The sequence below is a fragment of the Alosa pseudoharengus genome, unplaced genomic scaffold (genome assembly GCF_046254945.1).
Source record: "Alosa pseudoharengus isolate Yale_2024_CS ecotype anadromous, Long Island Sound unplaced genomic scaffold, YU_APseudo_1.1 YU_APseudo_1.1_scf_22, whole genome shotgun sequence".
NCBI lineage: Eukaryota > Metazoa > Chordata > Actinopteri > Clupeiformes > Clupeidae > Alosa > Alosa pseudoharengus.
In genome coordinates this window covers 23,252,365-23,267,294 of record NW_027468680.1, presented here as the reverse complement: position 1 = coordinate 23,267,294, position 14,930 = coordinate 23,252,365, and the positions used below count along the sequence as shown (strand labels likewise).

The 14,930-nt window shown below is 43.4% G+C and overlaps 1 protein-coding gene across 1 annotated transcript in view; it reads left to right on the top strand.

Moving 5' to 3' along the window:
* The window catches only part of sh3yl1 (SH3 and SYLF domain containing 1), a 30,015-nt gene extending 15,422 nt beyond the window's left edge, over positions 1-14,593 (top strand). The window contains exons 6-10 of the mRNA XM_076299387.1: positions 1,420-1,548; positions 2,653-2,821; positions 4,906-4,990; positions 5,696-5,752; positions 13,405-14,593. Of these exons, the coding sequence (XP_076155502.1) occupies positions 1,420-1,548; positions 2,653-2,821; positions 4,906-4,990; positions 5,696-5,752; positions 13,405-13,598 (634 nt within the window). The 3' untranslated portion in view covers positions 13,599-14,593. The remainder of the gene's footprint in view (positions 1-1,419; positions 1,549-2,652; positions 2,822-4,905; positions 4,991-5,695; positions 5,753-13,404) is intronic.
* The last annotated feature ends 337 nt before the right edge of the window (positions 14,594-14,930 follow it).

Sequence of the window (14,930 nt, the reverse complement as noted above, 5' to 3'; positions counted from 1 at the left end):
CAGAAGTAGAGGATAGCAACGGGCACCACCTCCATACCCGACCTTGTCCTTGTTCACAACGTGCACGCTCACTGTGAAGTCGAGTGCGGCTGCGTTAATGCAAGTCACCGTGCATTTTTGCCTAAGTATGATCCTAATGCTCAGAGCTGGCAGAGAATAATTATTGTTTACAAGCCAGGCTGGAATGATGCCTTGAGCGTGCGCTTTATTTTTAGCTTAGCCAACTTGATGTATTTACTGTATGAGAAGCACTTAAAAAAGCCGGGGTGTTTGGGTGAGGTTGGTGCCAGCGGACTAAATTTGGGAGCAGCAATTTCACGTCTCTGTTTTGCATTGGGCTGAGTGAGGGGTATTGAGGCAGAGGGCTCGGTGACAATGCACAAGGCAATATATTAGAGTGTGTGTGTGTGTGTGTGTGTCTTTGTTTCTCTGCCTGTGCTCCGCTGCCAGGTCATAAAAATATGCACTCCCCCCGTGAGGGAAAGGCAGTTTTCCATCATCTACAGAGTATGTCAAACTCAAGCTGTGGAAAGTACAATTGGGGCCAAGGAATCGTAGAGCACTTTTAGGGTGCATGGCTTCCCCACGAGGTAACAAATACCGATTGTGTGATGGTGTCTAGGATGACAATCATAAGAACTTTTTGATTGATACCTATCCAATTGGAACTATGTACTTTCACATTTTGGTAACACTTTATTTACTTGGATAGTCCACTAGTGGACAGTGGTTTGTTTGAAAGTTCAGCCTTTAAAGCAACGACAAAGAGTTTTTTGTACCTTAAAACAAAATCGTCTCAGTGGTTCATCAACTCCTAACAGGGTGAACGGCACTTCTGCATTCGCTTTGCGGCCCTCTATCGGCTATAACCACACTATGTAAGTTTGCTAGATCGGGTAGCGGATCTGTAGTTTAATGGAATGAGACATAAGCAACTACAAATTTGACTTGCTTCTGATGTCACAATACATCATACTTTAATAAAATCATGCAACATACTCTACCTTGTCTGTAGACATTGTTATTTACAAGTCGGTGCTGGATAAACAAATAGCGTGCATGCGACGGGAAAAGTACTTTGGTGTTGCTTTAAAATTGTTGTTGAACAATTAAACATCACCATAGCCAAACCCCAAGCCTTAATCTTCATCATAAATAGAACAGAACACAATACTGTTTCTGTTACAGAATAACACTGTAGCAGAAACCGTACCATACAATATAGACAGTACTCAGTATACAAACAATGTACTTATTACACTATGAACATTGTGAAAGTGATAAATTGGGTACGCAGAGCGGGGAGTAGATGACACATCATGCTGGTACAGATCCACCTGTTGCCTAATGAGATGAGGACGTCTCATCCTGGTCACGCCCGGAGCCCCGAGTGTTTGTCAGACTTGTCATCTTTTACAGGAACCTGGAGGCAGACGTGGCGTTGCGCAGCACGGCTGCGGTCTTCTCCTACTGCAAGTCCCGGGGCCTCTACGCTGGGGTGTCGCTGGAGGGCTCATACCTAGTAGAGCGCAAGGAGACCAATAGGAAGTGAGCTCATCCCGTCATCACCATGCTAAATACATGGCCAACAGTTTGTTTGGCAACGCCTTACTTGAACTTTCCATTAGAAGATTGACGTTATCAAGTCATAAATGTGTCACTAAAGGTGCCATAAATGCCAATAAAATTACAGTGTTTATGGTGATATTATGAGTAATTATAATTGATGCTCGCGTGACATTAGGTGTCATGACTGTCTGTGTCACAGCATGATAAGCTATTACAGCAGCGGTTCCCAAACTTTTCCCCCCGCGTACCACCGGCTACATTCCGACTCGGCTCGCGTACCCCCACCATCCGACACATAAACACATAAAAACGTAACGCACCCCCCTCCCCCCCCGACGATATTTGTCCGTTTCCCGGTTTTAGGTGCGTGCATTTGGTCAGTTAAAAAGTTATGATTATGAAAAGTAGCCTGCATAGTAGCCTAAATACATCCACATACCATATCTTATAATAGGCCTACAACAACGCCTGACAAGGATTCGTTTGGACAACATTAGGCTATACAGCCTAGAAAGGCTAAACTTAGGCTACCTTTAGTTTGTTAAATGTAAAGCCTAGCTTAATGTTACCTTTCTTGCCCATCTGAAATAACTCTTAGCTTTGCTCCTTCCCTCCTTTCTGTTTTTGTTGTTTTCAAAAACCTGTTATATCAGCAAAACTTTCCCCCCACGGACCACGGACCATCCAACGCATTCAAAAGTAACGCATTCTATTAGCTATTCCAGGCGTCATGTTTAATAAGCTGCCCTTTTTTTGATGAACACATACAGAGTTTATAAATGATATCCTTTAATGTCATGTTTCCATATCATTATGACCTGATTCGAAATTATGTATTTATTCATGAATTAATTACAAAAGATTTAATTACACCTGTGCGCCATAGCCCTTTTCATCTCGCGTACCCCCTCGAAGCAGCTCGCGTACCACCGGGGGTACGCGTACCACAGTTTGGGAATCCCTGTATTACAGCATTATCAAGCATTATGTGGGCTCTTGACAGTAACTAGTAAAAGCATCATGATTATAATGCATCACTGGAAAAAATACTGTGTGCGTGTTTCTGTGTGCGTGTGTTTGTAGGTTCTACGGACGTGATATCCGGGCCTCTGCCATCCTGAATGGAGACGTGGATCCTCCATCAGACGTGTTCGACCTGTACACCATACTGGATGATTACGTGGAGAAGTACACCAACGACTGGCAGAGCAAGCATGCACGACTGCCCTCCAGCAGGGCCTCTAGCATTGTGGTGTGTATGTAAAACACACAGAAAAGTATCTGTAAAGGCACCTAAAGCCCCATATATATATATATATATATATATATTCCATCCTGCTGTCCTGTTTATTTATTTTTTCAGCTCTGCATTGGTGCCAGACGTTAGTAACAGCCACTAACAGGAAACTTTTTCCGATCGAGGCGGCCCCAGCTATTAAAATCAAATCTAAATTAAGCTCAGAAGTAATGCAGATTAAGCCGAGGGAAAGAGACCCTAATCATCTCGGCCATGAATCACAGTGTGCATTAAAAGGGTCTAGGGCAGAAAGACGGATTAGGAGTTGGCCTGTTTATGTACTGAGGAGATGCCTTTGTTCCGTGCTCTTGGGATAAAAAGGCTTTTTGGCCTGTTCCCATCGATGTATATTTAGAGGGTTCACATTCCCTGCTGAAGGGCTTCTTAAGAGTTAGTCAATATAAAACTCAAAACTGAGATGCTTCAAAAAAGTCTCTTTGGGTGTTGTGTCCATCAGCAATCACGTCTGGCACTCCAAACACACACACACACAAGGTGTGTCTATTAAATAATGAGACTGAAGCTATTATTCAGTTTTAATGAATACAACTTGTTTTACTTGTATAACTTGTACATGCTTGTAATAACAGTGTTGTTATCGAATAGCCACACCTTTAACACATGTTTTTATTGTAAAATGTCATATTTACTTTTTGGTAACTGTGATTTGGGAAAGTTTATTTTATTTCTCTCTGATTTGTGTATTAGACGGGGTGCTAGTAATGAGCCTGGCTGACAGCAGACGAATTCTCAAATGAGTTGTTGGTCTGGGCACGCTCAGTTCACGTTCAGTTTGCAGGGCGTCATAACCAGTGATGAAATTAAAATGAAGTTGTGCATTAAACTCTTAATGAAGCCTTTCGGAAATACAGCAAGCAACTTCCCTGTAAACAAAGGATTTAAAATGCCATTGTTTACTCAATTCCAAAGAAATCCAGGGCCATGTAGCTTCTTGCTGACATCATCAGCACAGCCATTGGTTTTGTACAACGTGGTGCCAATGGTCCCTCTCTGTCATTATATAAAGCTTGCTGCATGCTGGATAGACAGTTGTGATCAATTCTTGGGTGTTTTGGTATTTAGAGTATTGGTGTAAATGGGAAGAAGGCCAGGTGGATCTGCCAGAGCAAATTCAAATGAGTCAGAATAAAGAAATATGATTGGCCCAGAAATCACCATTTCCTCATCATATCCCCATTTGCAGATTCCACTTTGTTTACACTTAGCCATAACCCATGCATCATGCCACGAGTGGATAGAATTGAGCACATAGTCATGCACTCTGCATTCACAAATATTTGTGAAGAAATGGGTCATTCTGAAGAGCTCAGTGAATTCAGTACTGCCGTAGGGTGCACGAAGCAAGACCCATAAAGACATGGTTGGGTGAGTTTGGGGTAGTGTAGAACAGTGTTTCTCAAAGTGTGGTCAGGGGACTACTGGTGGTCCGCAAGCTATCCCAATTGGCCCGCGAGCAGACATGGTAAAATATAATATAGATAAGTTGTTTGCAATATTGGACCAACTTGTATGTAAATCTAAACACTTATGCAACACTCCCTAGTGCCTATGTAAGCTATGCCAGCTTAAATCATATGAATCCTCTGACACAATAAGCAAGGTGCAAAGAGATTGCAAGCTAGGCCTACTCATCCCAAATCAGTGCCTGAACTCACAAATGCTCTTCTCGATGAATGGGGGGGGGGGGGAATACCACAGATACACTCCAACATCCAAGTCTTTCTAGAGGAGTGGAAGCTGCCCTATGCCTATAGATCTAGAATGGGATGTCATGAAGTTCCAATGGCCAGGTGTCCTAGTACTTTTGTCCGTAATAGTGAATGTGCCTTGCACCTTTCAATATCAATTGGCAACTTGGGTTCTACTTAGAACTATGTGCAGTTTTCAATTTCAAATTTCACAATTGCAATGTTTAGAGTGTTCCAAAGGAACATCTCTGGCTCTTCTTGGTGACTATTTTCTTCTAAGTGTTCTAATTTCTAAGGACTTCCTGTATTGTTCTCCATATGGTCTGACAGATGAGTGGCCCTCCAGCGAGACCTCGGCCTCCCAGTCAGAAGCCGTCAGCCAGCTCCGGAGCGAGCTACAGTGGCCGGGCCGAAGGTAGCTCCCTCTTCAACCACCATCTCCTTGTCCCAGAGTCTCCACAATCTTATGCCCACACAGTTGGAACTTTTGTAAGGTGTTACGTGTAAATGGTCCAAGACCTCTGGAAGAGCTTTTATATACAGCCTTATGCAAGTTCACTGGAACAAGGTTGCTGCCATCTGAGAACAGGGGATAAGTTGATCTCTAGTCCTTTCTGCTGTAAATGCCTGTAAGTGGCTTGAGAGCGTTACTTTAACTCTCCGGGAATAGAAACACTTAATCTCTGGGCATTGTTTTAATTTTCGTCATGTTTTGCAGAAATGGACCTAATGGAACTATTTTTTTCTCTAAGTTTAATGCCCCCTGTCATCAGTTTGAAGAATCACATGTTTATTGACAGCTGCTCTCTTGTGTCAAAGCTTGGCATTGTGACGGAGGTGTTGCGTGATGTTTGAGAACTCCAAGACCAAACATTTGGTTCGCCTCTTAGCTACATGTCTATTTTTAGTCATAAATCGGCAGTGGGGAGATTGTGGTGCGTAATCCGCCTCGAGAGATTCCTGTGATGGAGGGATCTTTTTTGCTATAGGTGAAAGTGATGGTTCGGATGACTGGCACGGAATGCCTGTGTGGGAGTCGAGTCTGGACCTGTCTGGTGTTCATGCTGAAATTGGCAGTAATCACGTCTTCATTGGGTTTCTTTTTTGTGTTGTTCAACAGATTCAAAGCCTGCCATTTACCCCAGCCTATCCGTTCTGAGGAGAGACAGTGCACCAGGTGAGCGCTAGTGCATATTTTGCTTAACCACTATGGTTATACACGCACGCACACACAAATGCACACATACTCATTACTCACATATATACATACATATACAAAGGTTCCCCTACCAAACCCAAAGCACAATTAATTGTAATGCGTTGTCACTGACTATGTTTATTACTTTAAGTCCCACTGTGGACACCGCATAGATTTTCTGGATGAACAATTTATTTTATCTCATTAAGTCAGCTTAGAGATAAGCACATGTGTGATTTGTACCCGATTTAATGGCGTCTTCTCGGACGGGCAAAGAGGGGAGGTGTTTATTTTTATGTCAAGTCGACAGAAAGTGTGTGTTTACAGTGATTTTAAATGGATTATACAAGAACATGGGGTGATGAGGGGCATCTTCAGTGAGGTTGGTAGGAGCCAAGACTTATGTGTGTGTGTGTGTGTGTTTATTTGTGCGTGTGTGTGCGTGTGCGTGTGCGTGTGTGTGTGTGTGTGTCTGTGCATGTGTCTGTGCATGTGTGTGAGAGAGAGAGCAAGAGTGATGTGGAGTTAAGTTGTATTGTTTTGGTCATGCCAGACGCCAGGGCTCAGGGCTGGCCCTTGTCCCATCTGTGCTTGGACAGGAAAAGCCTTCATGGTCCCTGCATGGTCAGGAGGCAGCAGCCTGGCAAACGCATACTTTCCCACACACAAGTGACACTAGCACTGCTACGTGCAGACTCACTACCGCATGCTCCCCTCTGATGGCATGCAGCATTTGTGTGTGTGTGTATTTGTGTGTGTGTGTGTGTGTGTGTGTGTGTGTGTGTGTGTGTGTGTGTGTGTGTGTGTGTGTTTATGTGAAAGACAAAAACATGCTGGTAAGACTGGAGGACATGTTAGTAAGATGTTAAGATGTTAGTAAGATGTTAGTAACATAGATATTTGTGATATGTGTGTGTGTGTGTGAAATGTAGTGTTTGCATGAATTTTAGTGAGTCCACGATTGTAAAAGTGTGTGTGTGTGTCTCTCTCTCTCTCTCTCTCTCTCTCTCTGTGTGTGTGTGTGTGTGTGTGTGTGTGTGTGTGTGTGTGTGTGTGTGTGTGTGTGTGTGTGTGTGTGTGTGTGTGTGTGTGTGTGTGTGTGTGTGTGTGTGTGTGTGTGTGTGTGTGTGTGTGTGTGTGTGTGTGTGTGTGTGTGTGTGTGTGTGTTTTGGCTGTAAGAGGGCCCCCGTAGCATGCCCCTTTCAAGTGGTAAAAGAAACAAACATAAACCAGCCACAGTGTAGTACATGTGGCAAGTCCCAACATATACAAATGCATCCTATTCACTCACTCACGTCCCACCCTAAACCACTCCGTTTCACTTATGTGGGAGACCTCCATTTTTAAGTAAACTGTCTTTTTTTCTTTTTTCACCACAGACTGCTCTCAGGTTTCAGCTTCATGTTTTCATCTGGCTAATTTGCCACATTCACTTTCCCAGGGGAGCTGTTTAAGGTTAGGTGCTGTAGGATGACGCTGCTTTTTCTACAAATGGAGTCATTCTGCACCCTTCGTTAAACCTCATGTGAGCAAATCATGCTTGCTGTATTTTTAGAACTTTTTTGTAAAGCAAAGTAGTGGTTGAGCATGGTACTGAGTCGGCGCAATGAAAACACAGATTGACTAGTTTACCTCAAAGATAACAAGCAAGTTGTTTGCCATTTACGAGTGTAGAGGATGATCGGTGTGTGTCTGTGTGTGTGTGCGCGCATATGAGAGAGACAGTGTATGTGTTTCTCTATCCTACACCCCTATGTGCGTGTGAGTTTGTGTCTATGCATATGTGTGTGCATTCATACACCCGTGTGTGTGTGTGTGTCCGCATGTGTGGCAGGGGGCCTTCCGGTCTTGTCTGTTCATGTTTGTGGCAGAGCATCACCTCCTCCCAGGGACCCATCCACAACCCTCTCAGACATCATATCCTGTCATGCATGTCCTCGTCCGCAACCCCCTCAGACATCATATCCCATCATGCATGTCCTCGTCCTCAGCCCCCTCAGACGTCATATCCTGTCATGCATGTCCTTGTCCTCAGCCCCCTCAGACGTCATATCCTGTCATGCATGTCCTTGTCCTCAGCCCCCTCAGACGTCATATCCTGTCATGCATGTCCTTGTCCTCAGCCCCCTCAGACGTCATATCCTGTCATGCATGTCCTCGTCCTCAGCCCCCTCAGACATCATATCCTGTCATGCTTCCTTGCTCCGGATCCAGCATCTCTCCTTCTTTCTCTCTTTCTCTATAGGCGCATTCAGACACAACAGTTCTAAGAACACATTTCTGCTAACTACTAACTGGAGAGGCTACAACTACACAGTTCCTACGGCTTTTTTTCTGTTTCGGACACAGTAGGAACTCTGAGATGACCTAACACATGTTAGTAGCCCAATTATTACATGAACATAAAGTAATGAGCTACTGAAGACAAACTAGAAAAAATCAGCATGGCTGTCATACTCATTCTTCTCATCTGTCCAGAAGGCATTTGTCACGTGGCAGTAGTCAGCCTCTGCAGCCTTCTCATAGTTTTTATGTTAAACAAATTTAAACAGAAGCTGAATTATTAAAAATTAAACATGGCGCTTCTGCTGCTTTGGCATGCATATTAGTCATGGACATGGTTTCTAAGCCCTGGGAAGAGACCATACCCCAAAGTAAGAGCTCAATAGGAACTGTGGTCAGAGGAACTTAATAATCCCCAGTTCCATGCTGTCCGAATGTGCAAAGAAAAATGGGTTCTAGGAACTGTAAAAATTCCCTACAGTGCAAAAGGGTATTTTCTCTCTCTCTCTTTCTCTCTTTCTCTCTCTCTCTCTCCCTCTCTCTCTCTCTCTCTCTCTCTCTCTCTCTCTCTCGTGTCCTGGGTACCACAGAACGCCCTGTTTAGTGTGTGATGTATGTGCAGCGAGGTGAACATTTGAGCTAAACTCTTCCAGCTTGCGCTTCCAGCTGGGCTAGATTTAAAGACAGATAGATAGATAGATAGATACTTTATTGATCCACAAGGGGAAATTCAAGGACTGTACTGTATTACTGTGGTGCAGAGAGGCCCTGTTTTAAAGAAGAAAGCAAGGGGATGGGAAAAAGAAAGAAAAATAAATTTGCTATTATTGCATGTCTGTCTTGGACAGATGTCTTTGCTCTTTAAATGAAAGAGTTTGAAAATAGATCTAAAGAGGTCACAATCTGCCTGCTGCATGGTTCCAGTTGAGTGAATCACAAAGTCACTGTGAAAACACCCTTAGAAATGTGCCAGGGTTGAACCATTCAGCCCCTTGGCAGCTCCTTACCTAAGTGATACCTGGCATCTTGGAGTGGGGTGAGCACTATGCCACTACCCTTGCCATACTTCATGCATGATTACAGCATTGGGAAGTGTGGTTGTCATGAATGGCTTCATAAAGAGCCAAACGCTTACTTCAAATAAATGCCCTTGAATCCTCTACTGACCAAGCATGCAACACAAATCTCCTACCCCAATGGAAATCTCCCAAACCATGATCAGATTGTGCCCCTGGAAAGTGATGGGCACTTCAGCGCTCCGCCTCAGGCATTGCCGTTATTTATGCAAACGGATCAACATGTACGCACACATTACAAGTATGTTTTCCTGGTATCATTTTGAGCATTTAGCATTTTAAATATTGAAATGATCTTTATTGGTTGTTTACACAGGTTTCCTTAATGATACTTTCAAAGTCAACATTTTAAGTAGCATTTTGAATGAAATGTTAGTATATCTCTCCTTGTCTATATCTACCCAGTGTCTCTCAGCACGAGCAGGTCAGTTCATTCAGGTCCTCCAACAATGTGGTCTCTCTCCATCAGTGTCCAATCAGATATGGTCACTAGCGATTCCATGAAACACAGATCAGTCAGTGAGAGTGTAGACTGCATTATTGCCAGCAGTGTTTACTCTCAAGGTGATGTACTGTAGAGCAACACCTGGATTCCTCCACTGCTAGACTTTCAACTTTGTACTGTACGTACATTGGTACATTAGTCTTATCATGCGTCACTTTAGACTGAAGACAGCTCCAATTCACACCATCACATTTTTTTTACACATGTCCAAACTCTTTTCATGCTGTCAGATTCACTTTTACTGATTTCTGGCATTGTTGTCCTTTTCCCAGGAAGTGAGAGAACCAACAGATGATTAAGTCATCATATTACTTCTTGTGATGAGGTGGTTGTCTTTTTTATGGCTGTGGCAATAGGTTTGTTGCCATAGAGTCTGTGTTGTGTGCAAATGCGAGAACCCCCCCCCCCCCCCCCCACACACCTCCACCCTCTCAGTGCCTCCTGTAGTCGGGCTGTTTTCTCAACAGCTTCGTCTTCGCTCCCTCTTTGGCGCGGGATCATGAAACGTTCTCTCAACAGAGTCTCATTTGTTGCCACCCACAGGGTCATTATAGGCTGTCGTAATTAACACTCATCCTTGGCCCTGGGAGCTGCCATGAGGAAAGATGTGCACGCTTCCAATGCAGCGATTGTTCTTAGGCGGTGGGAGGGGGGGGGGGGGTTGAGAAAGGGGAAGTGTAAAGTTTCCTCTTTTTTGTGTTTGAATCATCAGATGACTTCCGGGGTTTGCAGCAATCTTGTTGGCATATCTGGGACTGACGCCCAGGCTTCTTGGCTTTTAACCTGTTTTAACCCACACAAGCTTCTGAATAGAGGAAAACTGGGTTTGTGGTTTCATTGAGCAATCTCCTGCATGCCCTCAGTGTTACTGAGTGATTCTTACTGGTCTGTAAAATTGCACAGTAACAGATGATTGATCCAAAAACTCATTCACTTTAAAATGGATACAAGTAAGATGTCGCCGATGCAAATCAGTAGCTAACAGATTATTGCAGCATGGACAAAGTGTATTCAAAGGCCAGGGGTACCTACCTAGACTCAGGGGCATCACATATGGTCATCGCCCTGCTCACTTACAGCAACTGTGATTTACTTTTTAATGAGAAATCTGATGGGAACTTTTTGGAGAAATTGGGTCAGTCTTCTTTAACTTTGGATCCCTTCCTGCTGTGTCTCCTCTCTGAAGCCAGTGGGCATCCCTTCTCTCCATGGCACCACATTTAAAAAGATCAAAAATAAAACAGGACACTCCTCTGGCTACACTCCGTGAAAGCTCACTAGCAGCTTCTCCTCTTCTCTCCTCTTCTCCCCACCTCTACTCTCCTTTCCCCTCCTCTCCTCCATTCCTCTCTTCTTCTATCCTCTCTTTCACTCCTCTCTTCATCTCCCTTCCTCTCCACTTTTTCTCTCCTCTCCTCCTCTCCACTCCTTCTCTCTCCACTCCACTCCTCCTCTCTCCTCCACTCATCTCCTCTCCACTCCTCTCTCCTCATCTCCTCTCCTATTCACTCCTCCTCTCTCCTCTCCTCCACTCCTCCTCTCTCCTCCACTTCACTCCTCTCCTCTCCTGTCCTCCTCTCTCCTCCACTTCACTCCCCTACTCCTCTCCTCTCTCTAGTCATGCCACAAGGCTCCTAATCGCTGAGCTGTCAGGCAATGGCTTGGGCCTCATCTTGTCAGAGGCTTGTCACTTTTTTTTTTTTTTTTGTAAGGTTGCGTGTGCGAGCAGAAAACCACATAGCTCGAGTGTCTCCACGCTGCCAAAACACACTGGAAAAAAAAAACCTGACAGATCTGAAGAGGCTCCTCCTGGCTTGGGTTCCCAGTCGTCTAAATCGCCTGCTTGTTGTGTCTTGCATTGGCGGTGGCCGGGGGAATGAGGTTTACACAGACTCAATGCAGTTATTTTAGGATTTGAGTCAAAAGCGTTTAAGAGTGAAGGACTGCCCGACTGGAGATTTTCTGGCATGTCCTGGGAGTTTTTTTTTTTTTTTTTTGAGATCGGAGAATGGACTGGGTGCCAAGAAGGAGAAAATTCATTCCACCTCCGCCGCTGTGTCCCATTTGTCTATATGCTTCTCTTTCTCTGCGAGGGAACAATTTTGACCACCTGTTTGAGTAGTATGTTTCCACATGGCTCTCTGTGTGTGCTCTGTTCACCGTCAGCTTTTAGATCATTCCCAGAAATAGGATGTAACTATCCCATATATGTATAGCTTATTCATTTACAAGTTCATATTTATGTCTTGATCGATTGATTGATTTAAAGAGAATCAATACACACAGGAACTGACTTTCCCTTGTATTCCGGTTATGCATTGGTATTGATGAAAGTGGAAGTTCCTCCTCATTTGTTTGCACATGAAAGGAAATACTGTCATCCCCCTCTTGGGCACACTGACTCTTAAAAACAACAGATGTACGCAGGTGCATGTACTCCACTGGCTGGGTGTTGGGTGACATCACTCTGTTTCCGTTGACAGTTCATTAGTGTGCCTTTTGTTTTATTACTTAGTAATGGTTCAGAATGGATGGTGGTGATAATAACGTTGTCATAAATTAGACTTGTCATCATCTATCTTTTCCATGCTTTTCCGGAGATAACGTGGTATTAGATGTCTGTCAAAGATGATTTGTAATCAAGTGATAAGTTGTCATGTGAACTAAACTGAGTTTATCCAGTATTGGCAAGAACTTGGAGTATCAAATCAGCCATGATAAGCAAAAGTTTACAGTTCTGATATTTGAGCCCTCCAACAAGGCAATTAATCTATTAACTGGAAGAGGAAACCATTATACATGACTATCAGCACTCCGTTTCACATGAATAGGAATGAAAGTAGAAGAGTGAATCATGTACGGAATCTCAGTGCTAGAGAGGGAAGAGTGATGGGAATGAAAGTGATGCTAGTGCTTCCCTTTGAATGGTGCCAGTACTACTGCTGTGTCCAGTTTGGTGATCTCAATCTCAGACGTGGCCGTGAGGATCTCCTGCTGTAAGATGAACACACAGAGCTCACACTGCCATCTAGTGTGCTGAAGACGAGGGAGCACTCTTTTCGTTTGGGATGGGATGGGTTTGTTGGGATGCTGTGGGTTTGTTGGGATGTTGTGGGTTTGTTGGGATGCTGTGGGATGGTGTGGGTTTGTTGCGATGCTGTGGGATGGTGTGGGTTTGTTGGGAAGCTGTGGGATGGTGTGGGTTTGTTGGGAAGCTGTGGGATGGTGTGGGTTTGTTGGGATGCTGTGGGTTTGTTGGGATGGTGTGGGTTTGTTGGGATGGTGTGGGTTTGTTGGGATGCTGTGGGATGGTGTGGGTTTGTTGGGATGGTGTGGGTTTGTTGGGATGCTGTGGGACAGTGTGGGATTGTGTGGGTTTGTTGGGATGCTGTGGGTTTGTTGAGTCAGTGTGACCTGTTGACATGAGGACAATGAAGCAGTTGTAACTGCTCATGTAGTGGATTTGATGGTCTTATCTGCCTTTGGGGAGATATCCCTCTCAGTCAAATGCCATATCCACAGAATTCATAGAGATCACCTGACAATTATAATATGGTTTACATATACTGTATTGGTTTATTTGTAAGATGTGTGATTTCAGGGACATACATGCGAACAAACACAAATCCCTCATAGATTGGCTTTATTGTTTATGTTGAGTGATTGAAAATGAAGTGCAATTACACCAAACGAGGTATCTGCCATTGTAATCACCTTTGTCGGACCAGCATTGACATGCACTGCTATGCTGTGCTGTATCATCACAGGTCCTGCATCGAGTGGAACCTTGGTCGTCACAGCCACGCATGCCTTTGAGGGTCAGCAGCCCGGGGACCTAAGCTTCAACGTTGGGGACCGAATCACGGTACTCCAGAAGACCGAGTCCCAATACGACTGGTGGGAAGGCCAGCTGAGAGGGAAGGTGGGGATCTTCCCGGCTAACTTTGTCACCTACAACTGAGGAACCGTACAAAAGGGGATCTTCCATTTGCTGACGAATGCTTTTGGTTGGTTATGCTTTGTTTGTATGTTAACACTAGTTCCTAAGCACTGGTTCCTAAGGACTTGGTAGAACCAACCCGCACACTCAGAGTGACATGAACAAGAGAAAATGTTTAGTGTACAGATGCATTTTGGAAATTGCCACTATATATTATTAAAGGATTGGCGCTATATGTGTCCTTTGATTGACATATCTAAAGAAGATTTTGAAGGTTTGAAGGACAGAGCATCGGTTCATCTCTTAATGATATGATTTGTGTATGCTTTATCTTTAAGGGGATTGGTGTTGTATGCACTTTATCTTAGCATTGGCTTTAATAGGAATGCTCCATACTACAGTATATGGAGCGTTATATCCTCAGGCTCGGTTGTTTTAATGTGTTGTTGTCTGAGTTGTCCTGCTGCTGTTACCACAGACACAGGCCTAATCCAGGTTTTTTATGTCTCAAAACAAAATCCTGAGTTTGGTCTTATTGTTGTAACAAGATCATGACAAACTATTCTGTAGTGGGTAGGCTGATTTTATAAAATGACAAAAAAGAAGCCTTCATTGATATAAGAAAACGTTTACTTTACTTTATAGGTCACATTCAATTGTTATTATTTTGTAAAAGAAAACAGGCAGTACAGATACTACAATTAATTGGAATACTAGCATAAACTATAATATCAGTTAAAACTAATAAAACAAAAACATCAAGATGAAAATAATTCTTTAAACTATGCAGTACAAAGAGGCTTCACAAACAGGAAGCCTATGATGTTACAACCTCCTTGACACACACATTGTATTCACTGATATATACCTTTTATCATTCAAATTGTGCCAAATCTGTTAGAGATCATGTGTATGATCCTGCAATTCTTGCATATATTTTGAAGGCATTGTGATATGTTTATTTTATACAATGAATGAATATATATGATAATAAAATTCTGTGTGATTAATTGTAATTGCATGGTTATTAATGCATTTTTGATTAATTCAAGTGGTTTTGGTTGTGAAGCAATAACTTAAGCCTTTATTATTGCCCCTGATGTCAGTGTCGGTGTCATTGGCTCTGTCAGTGAGTTACATAAACAATAAATAATCACATAATTTTTGTGTGGACAGCTGGTAAAGAAGAACAAATTTGAATGGCGAGTTTAGTATATATACATTCCATGCATTTTCAGATGTCTCCGTTAAGTATTATTGCTGAGGCTATTTCTGACATCTCCCCTTTGCCACCTAACCAGTTTAGCACAATGAAAGTGTGTATTGCTTTTTTTTTTCGTTCCTCTCCTGGCC